This window comes from Mirounga angustirostris, unplaced genomic scaffold (genome assembly GCF_029215605.1).
Source record: "Mirounga angustirostris isolate CCGP_5_RB_7025 unplaced genomic scaffold, mMirAng1.0.hap1 SCAF_9, whole genome shotgun sequence".
Classification (NCBI taxonomy): Eukaryota; Metazoa; Chordata; class Mammalia; order Carnivora; family Phocidae; genus Mirounga; species Mirounga angustirostris.
In genome coordinates, this window is record NW_026991717.1 from 70,221,472 (window position 1) to 70,238,272 (window position 16,801).

The window sequence follows — 16,801 nt, forward strand, 5'->3', positions numbered from 1 at the left end:
ATGCATCAGGAAAAAGAAAGAAAATCACTTCAAGACATACAATAAATGCTGAAAATAAGCAGTTTATAAAATCTTAAAATCTGTTAGAGGAAAAAGGATACATTATAAACAGAAGAACAAGAAATTAACAATTCTAGAATTTTTTTCAGAAACTATGCACACTATAAAATATGAAAAGAAAAAAACCCTCTCAAAGTAGAATTCTATACCAAAATTATCTTCTTGAACTTTAAGGTGAAATAAAGACATTTTGAGCAAATAAAAGATTAAATATTTCATGGCCATCAGAAATGTCAAATGAAGCTGTAATGACAATTTATTACATTATGTACATTTATAATATGTTCAAAGTTACTTCAAACAGGAGTGGAGAGGCATGAAGGTCTGGCTGGTTGTATTGGGTAAATGTATTTTTTTTTTTATCTGCCAGTAATTTATTTATTTTATTTATTTATTTATTTATTTTATTCTTATGTTAATCCCCATACATTACATCATTAGTTTTAGATGAAGTGTTCCATGATTCATTGTTTGTGCATAACACCCTGTGCTCCATGCAGAATGTGCCCTCCTCAATACCCACCACCAGGCTAACCCATCCTCCCACCCCCCTCCCCTCTAGAACCCTCAGTTTGTTTTTCAGAGTCCATCGTCTCTCATGGTTCGTCTACCCCTCCGATTTCCCCGCTTCATTCTTCCCCTCCTGCTACCTTCTTCTTCTTCTTCTTTTTTTTCTTAACATATATTGCATTATTTGTTTCAGAGGTACAGATCTGAGATTCAACAGTCTTGCACAATAAGTTAAGTACTTTTACATATTTAAGATTTCTAGAAGTTGAGCAGAGTCCAATAATAGCATCAATATTTTTGAAGCTCTTAGTTCATGATTAGATTATATAAAATTGAGCAAATTGTGTGAGGCTAACCATTGAAACAAAGGGAAAAATATTGTCCATTCTACCCAAATAATCAAAGGATCACTCGAAAATGTCAACAAAATGGGCTGATTAATGAGACATAAGTCTTAAGTTTTTCTTGTTAAATATCTGTTTTCACTCACTTCATCAACATCTCTATTGATGGCCTTTATAACATGTGTTATGGAGAATATGAGTAATTTGTCTATTTTCAAGGAGCTTAAAAATGATCTGGGGAAAGAAGAATCACAACACTAGAAATGAGAGAACTCAGATTAGAACAGATTTGTCTAGCTCTTGTTCTAGTGTTACTTCAATTTCAGAATATTAATACCTAATGGACATGGTATACCTAGAGAATAAGTAAATTGGTAGAGCACATGAAATGGACCATAAGTATAGTGGAAATTGTTACGGGTTTTGTACTAGGGAAAGTTTTATTATTTAGAAAAGAAGCCTCCAAGTGTCCCTAAGAATATGGTTATATAGACAGAGGAATTCATCTACCTAAAAAGAAGAAAACATGTAGAGATAAGAAAAAATGGATGGGGAATGCGGAAAACCATGAATTTGCTTTTACCAAAACAGAAGTTGTATTTTTGCACTATTAGAAAACAGTATTGGATATTTAGAGTGGTTGAGAGGCTGATTGTGAAGGCCTTGGCGAACTTGGGGATTGATAATGGAGTTATTTAATTGTAGGTTTTTAAAGAAGACAATAATAGGATGAAAACAGAATTTTATGAGTAATGTTCAATTCCTTAAAGAAAACTGTATTTGTGGGTAATTACATTGTGCATCATCAACAATATTGAATTCTATATAGTTGTAAAATGCTGTAGATTTTCATGTGCTCATAGGAATATATTTTTATCGTATTGACAACCCAAGGAAAATAACTATGCATATGAACACCATTCTCTCAATAAATAGTATTGAACACTATTGTCTTAATAAATAGCATATAAATGTAAATATATACTAATACCCCCACCACACGCACACACACACACACACACACACACTGTGCTAATGTGTATATTACTTTTCTCAAAGGCTATCCAGGAAACAAACTGTCAAGAGTTATCATCCTGCTATGTGTGGCATGTTTTCTTTTCCATTAGTATAAGCTACTTTGATCTTTTTCTAAAGCAAATTAGGGAAAAATACATACTTCTAACAATTTTTTTAGAATAGTTACTCTTTCTGTTTAAAAATGCTCACATTCAATTTGACAGTTAAAAATATGTTTAAAGTTCCTAATTTACAAGGATTTTGCTTTAACACTGTTTTTAATCTAGATCCTGAATATTCATTATATATTTCATTTATTCATTCACTCCTTCAATAGATATTTGAGTAGTCATACAGTATTCCAAGATGCTAGAATGTGTATAACTACTGCATGTATATTTGAAGTCTGTCCTGTTCTCTTGAAATGCAGTTTCAAAAATGAGATTTCAAGAAGCATTAGTATGAATATTTAAAGAATTATCCATAAAACTGAAAGGAGATATAACCTTTCTAGACACAGAAAGGAATAACTTTACATACTAAATAAGACTTAGCACTTTGCATCAATTCAAGGTTCTCAGAGTAGGAAATCAACTTGAGGATATGTGTATATGGGGAAAAAATACATCCTCTGTTGGATAAATGTACCCATGGGGTGTCTCAGAGAAACAGAGTGTACAGCATCATGATGCTTCTTCCTTCTGTTTCTGATGACTGGGAACGTAAGTTGCAGGAAATTGATGGGATTACAGGATAAGAAGATGCAAGGCTATTCCCGGGATTCACGTGAGGCACATTCCCCTGAAAGTATTTTCTTCATTCTGAAGAAATAATGACACAAAAGGAAGGCTATACTTTATTTACTGAAGGAGCTTTATAAGACTCTAGATAATTGAGAAACCATTAATGATGAAAATAATTTTTTAGAGCAAAACCAGTAAAATCAGTGCTGTTATAAGCATGGGCTGATGGGAAAGTTATACCATAAATTTAGATGACTGTACTGAAAGAACTGTATTTCTATTATCCATATAAATCAGTTACCTCAAGCCACCTCATTTTGTCATTTTGAAGCTTGTGATAAATAAAAATGCACAGTCCAAACAACAATCCTTTTTATAGCCATCAACAAGTAAATGAATGAATACCAACTAAAAATGGAATAAATTCAGTTCCATTTCTCTGTGGACCTGTGCATCCTTGGTACTTTCTGCCTAAAATCCTAGAAGAGACATTTGATGTGAATGATGTTAAATGTTGAGTGAATAATTTTTACATGGTTAATATATATAATAATATATGTCATATATATAATTACATGGTTTCACTCTTACAAGTGTGCAATGACCATCACTGATACTAGCATGAGCTCTGAGGGTTTCATGCAAGAATGGAGCAGGTAAGAGGCAATACATTTCTCAGGACCCAAAAACTTACAAGTAAGACTTAATTTAAGGTTTAATTAATAGTTCTTTACCAGAATCTCTTTCAAAATATGGGTCTTTAGAATCCTTGCTGTATTTTCTACATTTATCATTTCCAGGTTAAGAAACAATATTATTCTGTGAATGTAGAACCCACCACCATCATTATCATATTTATGAACATCTTTATAGCACAAAGAGGCATTCAGTATCATGTAGTCTGATTGTTTTCATTTTATTTTACTGAGGAGGAAACTTAACCCTGGTAAGGAGATACTTGTCCTATGTTGCCCCCAATGAGTAGATCAGCTAGGTGTTGTATTGAGGTCTTTGGATTCCAAGTTCACAATACAATGATGATTTCATGTGCTGTTTTTATTTTTGTCTTTCAGAAATGTATATTCTGAATTCTCCTTGCTATTTGGTACACTTCTCTGGGACATTTCAGAAATCAATGACTAACAAAATCACCCCCAAAAGTGGGAGGTGCTTTAAGTTCAGGTACCCAGTCTAAGTATCAAAATTCGATACCAACATGAACCATCCTTTCTGTAACCACAACTTTTCTGCCCAGGATTCTCACTCAATTTGATTATGATGGGATAAAGTTGACAATATGGAAAGGGCAAACCATTCGGTGGTGTCTGAGTTCATTTTGCTGGGACTTTCCAAATCTCAGACTCTTCAGATTCTATTCTTCCTAGGATTCTCTGTGGTCTATGCTGGGATTGTGTTAGGAAACCTCCTCATCTTGGTCACCGTGATCTTTGACTCACGCCTTCACACACCAATGTATTTTCTGCTTATCAATCTCTCCTGTATTGATATGATCCTAGCTTCTTTTGCTATCCCTAAGATGATTGTGGATTTCCTCCGAAAACAGAAGACCATCTCTTGGTGGGGATGTTATTCTCAGATGTTCTTCATGCACCTCCTAGGTGGGAGTGAGATGATGTTGCTTGTAGCCATGGCAATAGATAGGTATGTTGCCATATGCAAACCCCTCCATTACATGACCATCATGAGTCCACGAGTGCTCATTTGGCTGCTGTTATCCTCCTATACAATTGGATTTGTGCACTCATCTAGTCAGATGGCTTTCATGTTGAATTTGCCCTTCTGTGGTCCCAATGTGGTGGACAGCTTTTTCTGTGACCTTCCCCTTGTGATCAAACTTGCCTGCAAGGACACCTACCTGCTACAACTGTTGGTCGTTGCTGACAGTGGCCTCCTGTCCCTGGTCTGCTTCCTCCTCTTGCTTGTCTTCTACACGGTCATCATATACTCAGTCAGGCACCATGCTGCCAGTGGTTTGGCCAAGGCCTTCTCCACTCTGTCAGCACACATCACAGTTGTGACTCTCTTCTTTGCCCCATGTGTCTTTATCTATGTATGGCCCTTCAGCAGATATTCTGTCGATAAAATTCTGTGTTTTACACAATTTTCACTCCTCTCTTAAATCCTATTATTTATACATTAAGGAATCAAGAAGTAAAAGCAGCCATGAAGAAGATAAGGACTCGACATATAACTTCAAAACATACTTTGTAGATGATGCTTTTGAAGAAATAATCTCTTGTGTGGACATTTTAAGGAATGAACTTTTAAGCTATTTCAAGTTCTGTAAAAGGAACCAGTAGGTATAACTTTTAAAGAGCAAACCCCTTGTATTAAAGAGGGCACATTCTGCTTGGAGCACTGGGTGTTATACTCAAACAAAGAATCATGGAACTCTACATGAAAAACTAATGATGTAATGTATGGTGATAAACATAACATAATAATAATAAAAAAGAGCAAACCCCTTTTCTTGTCACTGCCAGTGGTTAAACACATGACATGTACAGTCTGGAAGACATACATTTAAATCCTCTCTTCACTACTTCTTCTCATGCAAATTTGAAAAATGAATAAATTCTCTTTACTTAATCTACAAAGCTTCTTTATATGTTTCTTTTATTATTTTGACATGTTTTTAATCTTCACAATTATTATTACTACTTCTATTATGCTTGTAGCTATTACTGCTGCTATTATAGTTGTAGTTAATATTGGGAATCTCTATGTAGAAAATGCACACAGATGATGCCTCACATAGCCATGTAGCTGAGTGCCTGAAAGAACTGTATTTACTATTGGTGCTAGAAAAACACATTTTGTAGATGATCCCTAGTTAATGTGTATTAACTTTTAGTTACTCTTTTGCCCCAGATACAGTGCCTCCAACCATGCTTCACATATTTTGTGAGCCCATAATGTGCCAGGAGGTATATCCAGGGTTTCAGGAAGCTTACAGTCCTTAGATGAAAAGAGTGAACTAAATTTGTAAACATGTTGTGGCATGGACAGTATTATATCACATGGTTGAAAGTCCAACACAACTTTATCAGTAATAACACTAATATTTGTCTCTTCCTTTTTTTCTGAATCCATGGGTAAATTGATTCAGAGCCTACAGGGGTGTAAGAGGTGATCAATACTCCTGAAAAGTCTACAATCAATTCTTAGTAGCAGTATCAAGCTTTTATTTTCATTTTCAAAATACAGTTTACAAATAGAAAATAATCACTCTCTTTATTATTTTACTTTTTTGAGGGAGAGAGAGTGCATGCAGGTGTGAATGGGGAGGGGCAGAGAGAGAAACTTTAACAGGCTCCATGTCCAGTGCAAGCCTGACGCAGGCTCTATCTCACGACCCTGAGATCATGACCTGAGCTGAAATCAAGAGTCAGACATTTAGCTGACTGAGCCACACTGATGCCCCAAGAATCACTCTTTAGTGTAGAATTCTGTGAGTATTGAAAAATGCAGAGTCATGTAACTATCACAATGAGAATACAGGAGAATTTCATCAACCCTCAAATTCCCCTGTGCTCCTTTGTGGTCCACCTCTCTCACTCCTGTCTTCTGGCCCTGAAAAAAGCGATCTGTTATTTATACCTAGTTTGCCTTTCCTAGACTGTCACATAAGTAGAATCGTATAGTAAGTAACCTTTTTAAAAAGTTTTTCTTTAAATTCCAGTTAGTTAACATACAGTGTAATATTAGTTTCAGGTGTAAAACAGTGATTCAGCACTTCCATATAACACCCAGTACTCACCACAACAAGTGCCCTCCATAAACCCTATCACTATTTAACCCACCCCCTCACCTACCCCCTGGTAACCATCAGTTTGTTCTCTATAGATAAGAATCTGTTTCTTGGTTTGCTTCTCTTTCTCTTTTTTTTTTCCCCTTTGCCCATTTGTTTTGTTTCTTAAATTCCACATATGAGTGAATCATGGTATTTGTCTTTCTCTGACTGACTTATTTTGCTTGGCATAATACTCCCTATCTCCATCCATGTCATTGCCAATGGTGACATTTGATTCTTTTTTATGGCTGAATAATATTCCATTATATATAGAGAGAGAGATATATATCTCCTTCGTCCTATCCATTCATCAGTCAGTGAACACTTAGACTGTTTACATAATTTGGCTATTGTAGATAATGGTGGTATAAATAGTGTATTAAGTAATTTTGTATTCTTTGGGTAAATACCTAGTAGTGCAATTGCTGGATCATAGGGTAGTTCTATTTTTGATTATTTGAGGAACCTCCATACTGTTTTCCAGAGTAGCTGCACCAGTTTGCATTCCCACCAACAGTGCAAGAGGATTCCCCTTTCTCTACATCCTCACCTGCACCTAGTATTTCTTCTGTTGTTAATTTTAGCCATTCCAACAGGTGTGAGGTGGTATCCATGTAGTTTTGATTTGCATTCCCCTGATGATGAGTGATACTGAGCATCTTTTCATGTGTCTGTTGCCACCTGGATGTCTTCTTTGGAAAAATGTCTATTCTGCCTTTTTTTTTTTAAGATTGTATTTTTCTTTATTTGACAGAGAGAGACACAGCGAGAGAGGGAACACAAACAGGGGGAGTGGGAGAGGGAGAGGGAGAAGGAGGCTTCCCACAGAGCAGGAAGCCCGACTCGGGGGCTCGACCCCAGGACCCTGGGGTCGTGACCTGAGCTGAAGGCAGACGCTTAACCACTGAGCCACCCAGGCGCCCCTATTCTGCCCTTTTTGTAATTGGATTATTTGGGGATTTTTGTTGCTGAATTGTATAAGTTCTTTATATATTTTGGATACTAACTCTTTAACAGTTATGTCATTTGCAAATATCCTCTCCCATTCCACAAGTTGCCCTTTAGCTTGTTTATTGTTTTCTTTGCTGTGTAGAGTAAGTAGCCTTTTGAGCATGGCTTCTTTCACTCAATATAATGCCTTTGAGATTCATTCAATAGCAAGTTGTGTTTATCATTATAAATCTATGTTACATTTTAATATCTATTAAGTATCCTCATTGCTATTCTTCCTCAAATTGTCTTGAAACCAGTTCAGTTATTCATTGATATTAACTAGAATGTTTTTTATCAAATAACATGAATATTAAGTAATTATATATGCATTAATTTTATACATTGATATGGGAGAAATGTGATATTGACAATATTGGTCTTTTTAATCCTAGAACCTAGAATTCTGCACTTATTCAGGCCTTCTTTTGTATCCCCCAGTGATGTTTTATAGCTTTCTTCATTAAATACTGAAACTATTAAACTTATGAATTATTTAATTTTATTTTAATTTTTATGAGGTCATTTTTACTCATAACATTTTGATATTTCTGTAATGAAGGAAAGAGATATATTTATATATATATTTACTTGAAATTAGTCACTGATCTGAACACTCTAATTCATTGAAATTTTTAGTCAATTTTTCAGGCTTAGAATATAATATTTCAACTATGATAATCTTATGTTCTCCTATTATTTTTCAACACCTTATTTCATATTTTAGCTCATAACATGTCTAGGACTTAATACAGTTTTGAAATTTCTCCTGAACGCTAAAGAATAAAATAGATATATGTCATAAAAGGTCTGGCACATTTGTACACTAATAAGGAGAATTACTGATTTTAACATGTTTCTACAATATGGTGAGTATTTTACACATGTTTATAAAAATGACACATATTTGGAGGTTAACAACTACCAATCACACTTGGCTTATTTGACATGGAAAAATTTGCTAATTTCATTGGCGCGATTATGAACATTTCCAATGGGTTGAGGTAAATCTTTTATAACTGTAGAAGAAATCTAAGAAAGTGAAATCTAAAGCTGGGTGTTAAAACGAAGCAAAAACTGGAAGAAGTTTACAAGCAGCTTGCTTGCCACCTAGTGGCTGCAATCTCCTGTGTTTCTCTTTCATGTTTTAACAAAAACCAAGAATTAGGAAGGAGGATTTATAAGAATGGTCTGGAGTCTTTGCAGTCCCCCAATAGGCAATCGAAATGCAGCCTATACCTTCCAAAGAGGCAGTCAAGCTGATTACCATCTCAGCATTACCCAAAATAGCCATTTTCACTGACAAATTTTAATGTTATTTTAAGGGCTTCCCATCCACTAGTACCCATCAGCTAAGTCTAGAATTCCAGGGGACATCACAACTCATTAAGTCACCATTAGGAGTTAGAGTATTCTGAAAAAGGCAAAGCAGACTAGTACCTAGAAATTATCTGTATGTCAAAATCATGGTTCATGATTTTTAAATCTATTGCCTGCCATAAATTTACAAGACTTAGTTGTCTTTAACTTCCCTAAAAGTATGGATGATGCTTCCAAATTTCAAAAGGAACTAAAAATATATATACTTCTCATCATTTGAATTTGCAAGGCTGAACCCTTTGCTCAGAATTGTTCTGCCAGACGATTTTACTTTGAGCATAATCGGTCAGATAGTTGGTGTGTATAAAGGAAAGTAGGACTTGTTTGAGGCTACTAAAGAGAGAGTGGCCAAAAGCAGTTCTTCTGTCTGTATCTAAAAGACAGTATTTGAAAAATTAATTAAGTAAATAATTAGACTGTCTAGGGAAGTCTTTGAGTTTCTCAGTCTTATAAGTGAGGTGCTCTTTTCATCCCCATTTTCTGTATGAGGAAACGGAGGCAGAAGGCTTTCATAACGTACCTAACTTTCCACAGCTAGAAGGGAAAGGACCAGATTCCAACTAGTCTGTTTTTAGAAGCTGTGACATCTTTATAATTCTATGCTACCTCTAACAGTATTAACCAAATTCTGGAAACACATTTGTAAATTACCTCCTTTCCAAATCCAGAAGTTGTTTAAAATATAACAGAGGGCTGGGAAGCTGACTCCATGGACAAATAATGCAAAGGCTTATTTATTGCTCTCATATACTTGAGTCAAAGAAAAGTGATGTAGAAACTTTCAAATCTAAGAGTCACTCAAAGGAATTGGGTTTTAAAAATGACTGCATGTAATAAAGAGGATGAAATTTATAAATAGTGTTATTGAAAAAAGGTAAACACAAAATAGTAAATGGTTTATATTTCTGCCCACAGAAAGTCTAAATGGAGGTATAGTCTTTACCAAACTCAAACTTGTCCTGCTCCCAATGTGCTGTAAGCCGAATTCTGAGACACTGGTTTTGAAGCAAAGAAAGCTTTATTATGAGAAGGCAGCCCAAGGAGAAGACAGGGAATCATTCTCAAAGCTGCCTTGCCCTGTTGGGCCTAGGCACAGCTTATAGACATGAGAGGAAGGTAATGGGTTTCTTGAAAACTTGGTGGGATGTCCTTGAAACTCTCTGGAGGTAAGCATTCTTCTGGACAATGTGGCATTACTGGGACCTGGTATGATTAGATATGTCAAGACTAATGTTACTGTCCAGCTCCCATAAGTTTCTACAATCAGTGGGTAAATGGGGAGTAGTGGTAAAAAAGGCAAAGCTAATGATTGATCATGCATGATGTTAAGAGGCGCATAAACCACAATTAAGTAGGGAACAAAACAGAACGTAGAGCCAAGTTAATAATGCAACTAATACAACTGTAGTCTGCTTATGCTTTCAAAACAGGTCCAGGAACCAAGCACCTGCCTCAACTTGCCATTCTTATTTAATAATTCCTCAATCGTGGGGAATAGGGATAATGACTGCTCTAGCTGCTTCCTGCTAATAAGGGGCAAAGAGCAATAGCCAGGGGAGTGGAAGTGGAAAACCTGCCCTCAGAAATATTCTGGAGTGTCTGGGCATGGGGCTTGGACCTTGCTTTTGAATGTTACTGTTTATCTGGGAGACTTTCCTGAGGTGGCAGCAGCTAGCAGAGTAGCATGCTGTCTTATTTTTACTTCTTTGTTTGTGTCTCTGTTTTCTGGACTCGATCCCATTTAGTAGAAAACTTAAAAGCATTCCCTACGAATGCCCGGTAACCATCTCTAAAGCTACCTCTACTTTTTCTAATTTCCTTTGAATATCTGGGGCACTTTGCTAATAAGAGTCCTATTTATCACTTTTAAGTTTTCAGGTGCTTCAGGATCAATATCAGCATATTGATGATATGCTTGTTGGAATCATTCAAGAAAAGATGAGGGGTCTTCTTGACACATCTGATTAACTTGTTGAACCTTATTTAGATTCTTTTGTCTGATACTCCTGTTTTTATTCCTACTGGGATAAATTTTCAGTACTTTTGAAGTCTGGGGAGTCCTCCTGCATTTATATCTTGATTGGGGTCACAGGATAGCACCTTCTCTGGTGGCCCTAAAGCCTCTGCCCTGGCAGGATTGTTTGGAGCGAGTAGATGAAACCCAGGTTTGTTCAAGGTAAAAGAATGGGAAAAAATGGGAAACCTTAGTTGGGAGAGTCATAGACAGATATTTGAAGAAACCAGGAGAATTTAGGATCTAGCCAGTTGTATAGGCAAACAACAAATATGCAAAGACAATCAGAATTAGAATTTAACATGCATAAAGTTGTGTTATTGGAATATAATTTTTTCTCTCTAAATTTACCCTCATTTTTATTGAAGGTACTAGATTAAGACTAATTTGTTTGCAAAATAAATCCAGGTTTTTTTTGTGGGTGGCTATGGTGAGCACTGTGAATTGTGTAAGACTGTTGAATCACAGACCTGTACCTCTGAAACAAAAAATAAATCCAGTTTTAACAAACTTGGCCTAATTACTTACATAAGCACAACAAGAATAGTGATCAGCCACGTAGGTTCTTTTAAATCTGCTTTGCTAGATCTATTCATAAGGAATATCAGATTGAACTTCTAATAGTCTTTTGAGGCCAGAAACCAAGTCAAATACTTGCCATTAGATTTGTCTGCAATACCTGTAGACTTGGGTTATTTCCTCTCTTCTCGATGTCCCCCAAATATGCTGAGCTTCCTGCACCTACTAGCAAATAACATTCTCTACTCTCCTGGTAAGGCTCCTTGGAACTCCATAAGGAAGACACCACCAGGCTTACATTTCCAAGGGCTTCATTGGCACTATAAAGTCAACCTTAGTTCCTTAAAGCTCTCTGGTCCTATCTGGAGGTTATGCATGTCTCTCTCAAATATGGCATTCCAGTCAAAGCCTTCATAAAATAACCAATGTTTCCAATAATGTTTTGTTACAAGGAGAACAGATCTTATTGAATTTATGGAAATAAGTATAACTGTCATAAAAGAAAGAATACTGACTGTGAGTTTCTGATTTCTGGAATGTTCAGGTAGGGAGAAAAAATCAATTTGTTCACAAAGGCGTATTTTATCAAATCTCTGTAAGTCATAGATCTCTTAGGAGAACAAGTTTTCTTAAATCTGGAAGACCAAATAGTAGAGAAAGAGCAATGTTTCAAACAAGACTCATAAAAACCATAACTCCAAAAGACATGTCCATTTTCATTAAACCAACAAACTCAGGCTTTAATTTAACAGAGATTATCCCAGATTATATGAACCAGAGAAGCATTTGAATTATTTTCTATCTTTGAGTGTTAGGATGCTCCATTCTAATAAGTGCTTGTCTTCAACTAAATAGGGCTCTTTTTTTTTTTTTTTACTGTTTATGCATTTTTATTTGTTTATCTTACATCTCTAGAAGGGCAAGAGCCATATACAATTTCTTTAAAACTCAGATACATGGTAGACATGTACCAAATGTTTTTTTTAAATTTTTTATTGTTATGTTAATCACCATACATTATATCATTAGTTTTAGATGTAGTGTTCCATGATTCATTGTTTGTGCATAACACCCAGTGCTCCATGTAGAACGTGCCCTCTTTAATACCCATCACCAGGCTAACCCATCCTCCCACTCCCCTCCCCTCTAGAACCTTCAGTTTGTTTTTCAGAGTCCATCGTCTCTCATGGTTCGTCTCCCCCTCCGATTTCCCCCCCTTCATTCTTCCCCTCCTGCTATCTTCTTCTTCTTTTTTTTTTTTTTAACATATATTGCATTATTTGTTTCAGAGGTACAGATCTGAGATTCAACAGTCTTGCACAATTCACAGTGCTTACCAGAGCACATACCCTGCCCAGTGTCTATAACCCAGTCATCCCATCCCTCCGACCCCACCCCCCACTCCAGCAACCCTCAATTTGTTTCCTGAGATTAAGAATTCCTCATATCAGTGAGGTCATATGATACATGTCTTTCTCTGATTGACTTATTTCGCTCAGCATAACACCCTCCAGTTCCATCCACGTCATTGCAAATGGCAAGATCTCATTCCTTTTGATGGCTGCATAATATTCCACTGTATATATATATCACTTCTTCTTTAGCCATTCATCTGTCAATGGACATCTTGGCTCTTTCCACAGTTTGGCTATTGTGGACATTGCTGCTATAAACATCGGGGTGCACATACCCCTTCAGATTCCTACATTTGTATCTTTGGGGTAAATACCCAGTAGTGCAATTGCTGGATCATATGGTAGCTCTATTTTCAACTTTTTGAGGAACCTCCATACTGTTTTCCACAGTGGCTGCACCAGCTTGCATTCCCACCAACAGTGTAGGAAGGTTCACCTTTCTCCGCATCCCAGCCAACATCTGTCATTTCCTGACTTATTAATTTTAGCCATTCTGACTGGTGTGAGGTGGTATCTCATTGAGGTTTTGATTTGGATTTCCCTGATGCCGAGCGATGTTGAGCACTTTTTCATGTGTCTGTTGGCCATTTGGATGTCTTCTTTGGAAAAATGTCTGTTCATGTCTTCTGCCCATTTCTTGATTGGATCATTTGTTCTTTGGGTGTTGAGTTTGATGAGTTCTTTATAGATTTTGGATACTAGCCCTTTATCTGATATGTCATTTGCAAAAATCTTCTCCCATTCTATCGGTTGTCTTTTGGTTTTGTTGACGGTTTCTTTTGCTGTGCAAAAGCTTTTTATCTTGAAGAAGTTCCAATAGTTCATTTTTGCCCTTGCTTCCCTTGCCTTTGGCGATGTTTCTAGGAAGAAGTAGCTGTAGCTGAGGTTGAAGAGGTTGCTGCCTGTGTTCTCCTTTAGGATTCTGATGGATTCCTGTCTCACATTGAGGTCTTTCAACCATTTGGGGTCTATTTTTGTGTGTGGTGTAAGGAAATGGTCCAGTTTCATTCTTCTGCATGTGGCTGTCCAATTTTCCCAACACCATTTGTTGAAGAGACTGTCTTTTTTCCATTGGACATTCTTTCCTGCTTTGTCAAAGATTAGTTGACCATAGAGTTGAGGGTCCATTTCGGGGCTCTCTATTCTGTTCCATTGATCTATGTGTCTGTTTATGTGCCAGTACCATACTGTCTTGATGATGACAGCCTTGTAATAGAGTTTGAAGTCTGGAATTGTGATGCCGCCAGCTTTGCCTTTCTTTTTCAACATTCCTCTGGCTATTCGGGGTCTTTTCAGGTTCCATACAAATTTTAGGATTATTTGTTCCATTTCTTTGAAAAAAGTGGATGGTATTTTGATGGGGATTGCATTGAATGTGTAGATTGCTCTAGGTAGCATTGACATCTTCACAATAGTTGTTCTTCCAATCCATGAGCATGGAACGTTTTTCCATTTCTTTGTGTCTTCCTCAATTTCTTTCATGAATATTGTATAGTTTTCTGAGTACAGATCCTTTGTCTCTTTGGTTAGATTTATTCCTAGGTATCTTAATGGTTTTGGGTGCGATTGTAAATGGGATCGAGTCCTTAATTTCTCTTTCTTCTGTCTTGGTGGTGGTGTATAAGAATGCCACTGATTTCTATGCATTGATTTTATATCCTGCCACTTTACTGAATTCCTGTATGAGTTCTAGCAGTTTTGGGGTGGAGTCTTTGGGGTTTTCCACATAAAGTATCATATCATCCAAAGAGTGAGAGTTTGACTTCTTCTTTGCCGATTTGGATGCCTTTTATTTCTTTTTGTTGTCTGATTGCTGTGGCTAGGACTTCTAATACTATGTTGAATAGCAGTGGTGATAGTGGACATCCCTGCCACGTTCCTGACCTTAGGGGGAAAGCTCTCAGTTTTTCTCCATTGAGAATGATATTCGCTGTGGGTTTTTCATAGATGGCTTTTATGATATTGAGGTATGTACCCTCTATCCCTATATTCTGAAGAGTTTTGATCAAGAAAGGATGCTGTACTTTGTCAAATGCTTTTTCTGCATCTATTGAGAGGATCCTATGATTCTTGTTCTTTCGTTAATGTATTGTATCATGTTGATTGATTTGCGGATGTTGAACCAACCTTGCAGCCCAGGGATAAATCCCACTTGGTCATGGTGAAGAATCCTTTTAATGGACTGTTGGATCCTATTGGCTAGTATTTTCGTGAGAATTTTTGCATCCATGTTCATCAGGGATATTGGTCTGTCATTCTCCTTTTTGATGGAGTCTTTGTCTGGTTTTGGGATAAAGGTAATGCTGGCCTCATAAAAGGAGTTTGGAAGTTTTCCTTCCATTTCTATTTTTTGGAACAGTTTCAGAAGAATGGGTATTAATTCTTCTTTAGATGTTTGGTAGAATTCCCTGGGAAGACATCTGGCCCTGGGCTTTTGTTTTTGGGAGATTTTTGATGACTGCTTCAATTTCCTTAGTGGTTATAGGTCTGTTCAGGTTTTCTATTTCTTCCTGGTTCAGTTTTGGTACTGGATACATCTCTAGGAATGCATTCATTTCTTCCAGGTTATCTAATATGCTGGCATAGAGTTGCTCATAATATGTTCTTAAAATTGTTTGTATTTCTTTGGTGTTGGTTGTGATCTCTCCTCTTTCATTCATGATTTTGTTGATTCGGGTCCTTTCTCTTTTCTTTTTGATAAGTCTGGCCAGGGGTTTATCAATCTTGTTAATTCTTTCCAAGAACCAGCTCCTAGTTTCGTTGATCTGTTCTACTGTTCTTTTAGTTTCTATTTCATTGATTTCTGCTCTCATCTTTATCATTTCTCTCCTCCTGCTGGGTTTAGGCTTTATTTGCTGTTCTTTCTCTAGCTCCTTTAGGTGTAGGGTTAGGTTGTGTATTTGAGACCTTTCTTGTTGTTTGAAAAGGCTTGTATTGCTATATACTTTCCTCTTAGGACTGCCTCTGCTGCATCCCAAAGATTTTGAACAATTGTGTTTTCATTTTCATTGGTTTCCATGAATTTTTTAAATTCTTCTTTAATTTCCTGGTTGACCCATTCATTCTTTAGTAGGATGCTCTTTTGCCTCCATGTATTTGAGTTCTTTCCGACTTTCCTCTTGTGATTGAGTTCTAGTTTCAAAGCATTGTGGTCTGAAAATGGGCAGGGAATGATCCCAATCTTTTGGTACCAGTTGAGCCCCGATTTGTGACCTAGGATGTGATCTCTTCTGGAGAATGTTCCATGGGCACTAGAGAAGAATGTGTATTCCGTTGCTTTGGGATGGAATGTTCTGAATATGTCTGTGAAGTCCATTTGGTCCAGTGTGTCATTTAAAGTCTTTATTTCCTTGTTGATCTTTTGCTTAGATGATCTGTCCATTTCAGTGAGGGGGGTGTTAAAGTCCCCCACTATTATTGTATTGTTGTCGATGTGTTTCTTTGCTTTTGTTATTAATTACCTTATATAATTGGCTGCTCCCATGTTAGGGGCATAGATATTTACAATTGTTAGATCTTCTTGTTGGATAGACCCTTTAAGTAGGGTACAGTGTCCTTCCTCATCTCCTATTACAGTCTTGGTTTAAAATCTAATTTGTCTGCTATAAGGATTGCCACCCCAGCTTTCTTTTGGTGTCCATTAGCATGGTAAATGGTTTTCCACCCCTTCACTTTCAATCTGGGGGTGTCTTTGGGTCTAAAATGAGTCTCTTGCAGACAGCATATCGATGGGTCTTGTTTTTTAATCCAATCTGATAGCCTGTGCCTTTTGATTGGGGCATTTAGCCCATTTACATTCAGGGTAACTATGAAAGATATGAATTTAGTGCCATTGTATTGCCTGTAAGATGACTGTTATTGTATATTGTCTGTGTTCCTTTCTGGTCTGTGTTGCTTTTAGGCTCTCTCTTTGCTTAGAGGACCCTTTCAAGATTTCTTGTAGGGCTGGTTTCGTGTTTGCAAATTCCTTTAGTTTTTGTTTGTCCTGGAAGCTC

General features: G+C 36.7%; 1 protein-coding gene across 1 annotated transcript; it reads left to right on the forward strand.

Annotated features, from left to right (window-relative positions):
• The first annotated feature begins 3,971 nt into the window (after positions 1–3,971).
• LOC123862370 (olfactory receptor 4K13) lies at positions 3,972–4,814 on the forward strand. Its single transcript, XM_045901934.1, has one exon. It carries the CDS (start codon positions 3,972–3,974, stop codon positions 4,812–4,814), a length of 843 nt encoding a protein of 280 aa, XP_045757890.1.
• The last annotated feature ends 11,987 nt before the right edge of the window (positions 4,815–16,801 follow it).

Excerpts from the sequence above, each read along its gene's own strand:
- LOC123862370 (XM_045901934.1), top strand. The coding sequence starts at position 3,972 with ATGGAAAGGGCAAACCATTCGGTGGTGTCTGAGTTCATTTTGCTGGGA.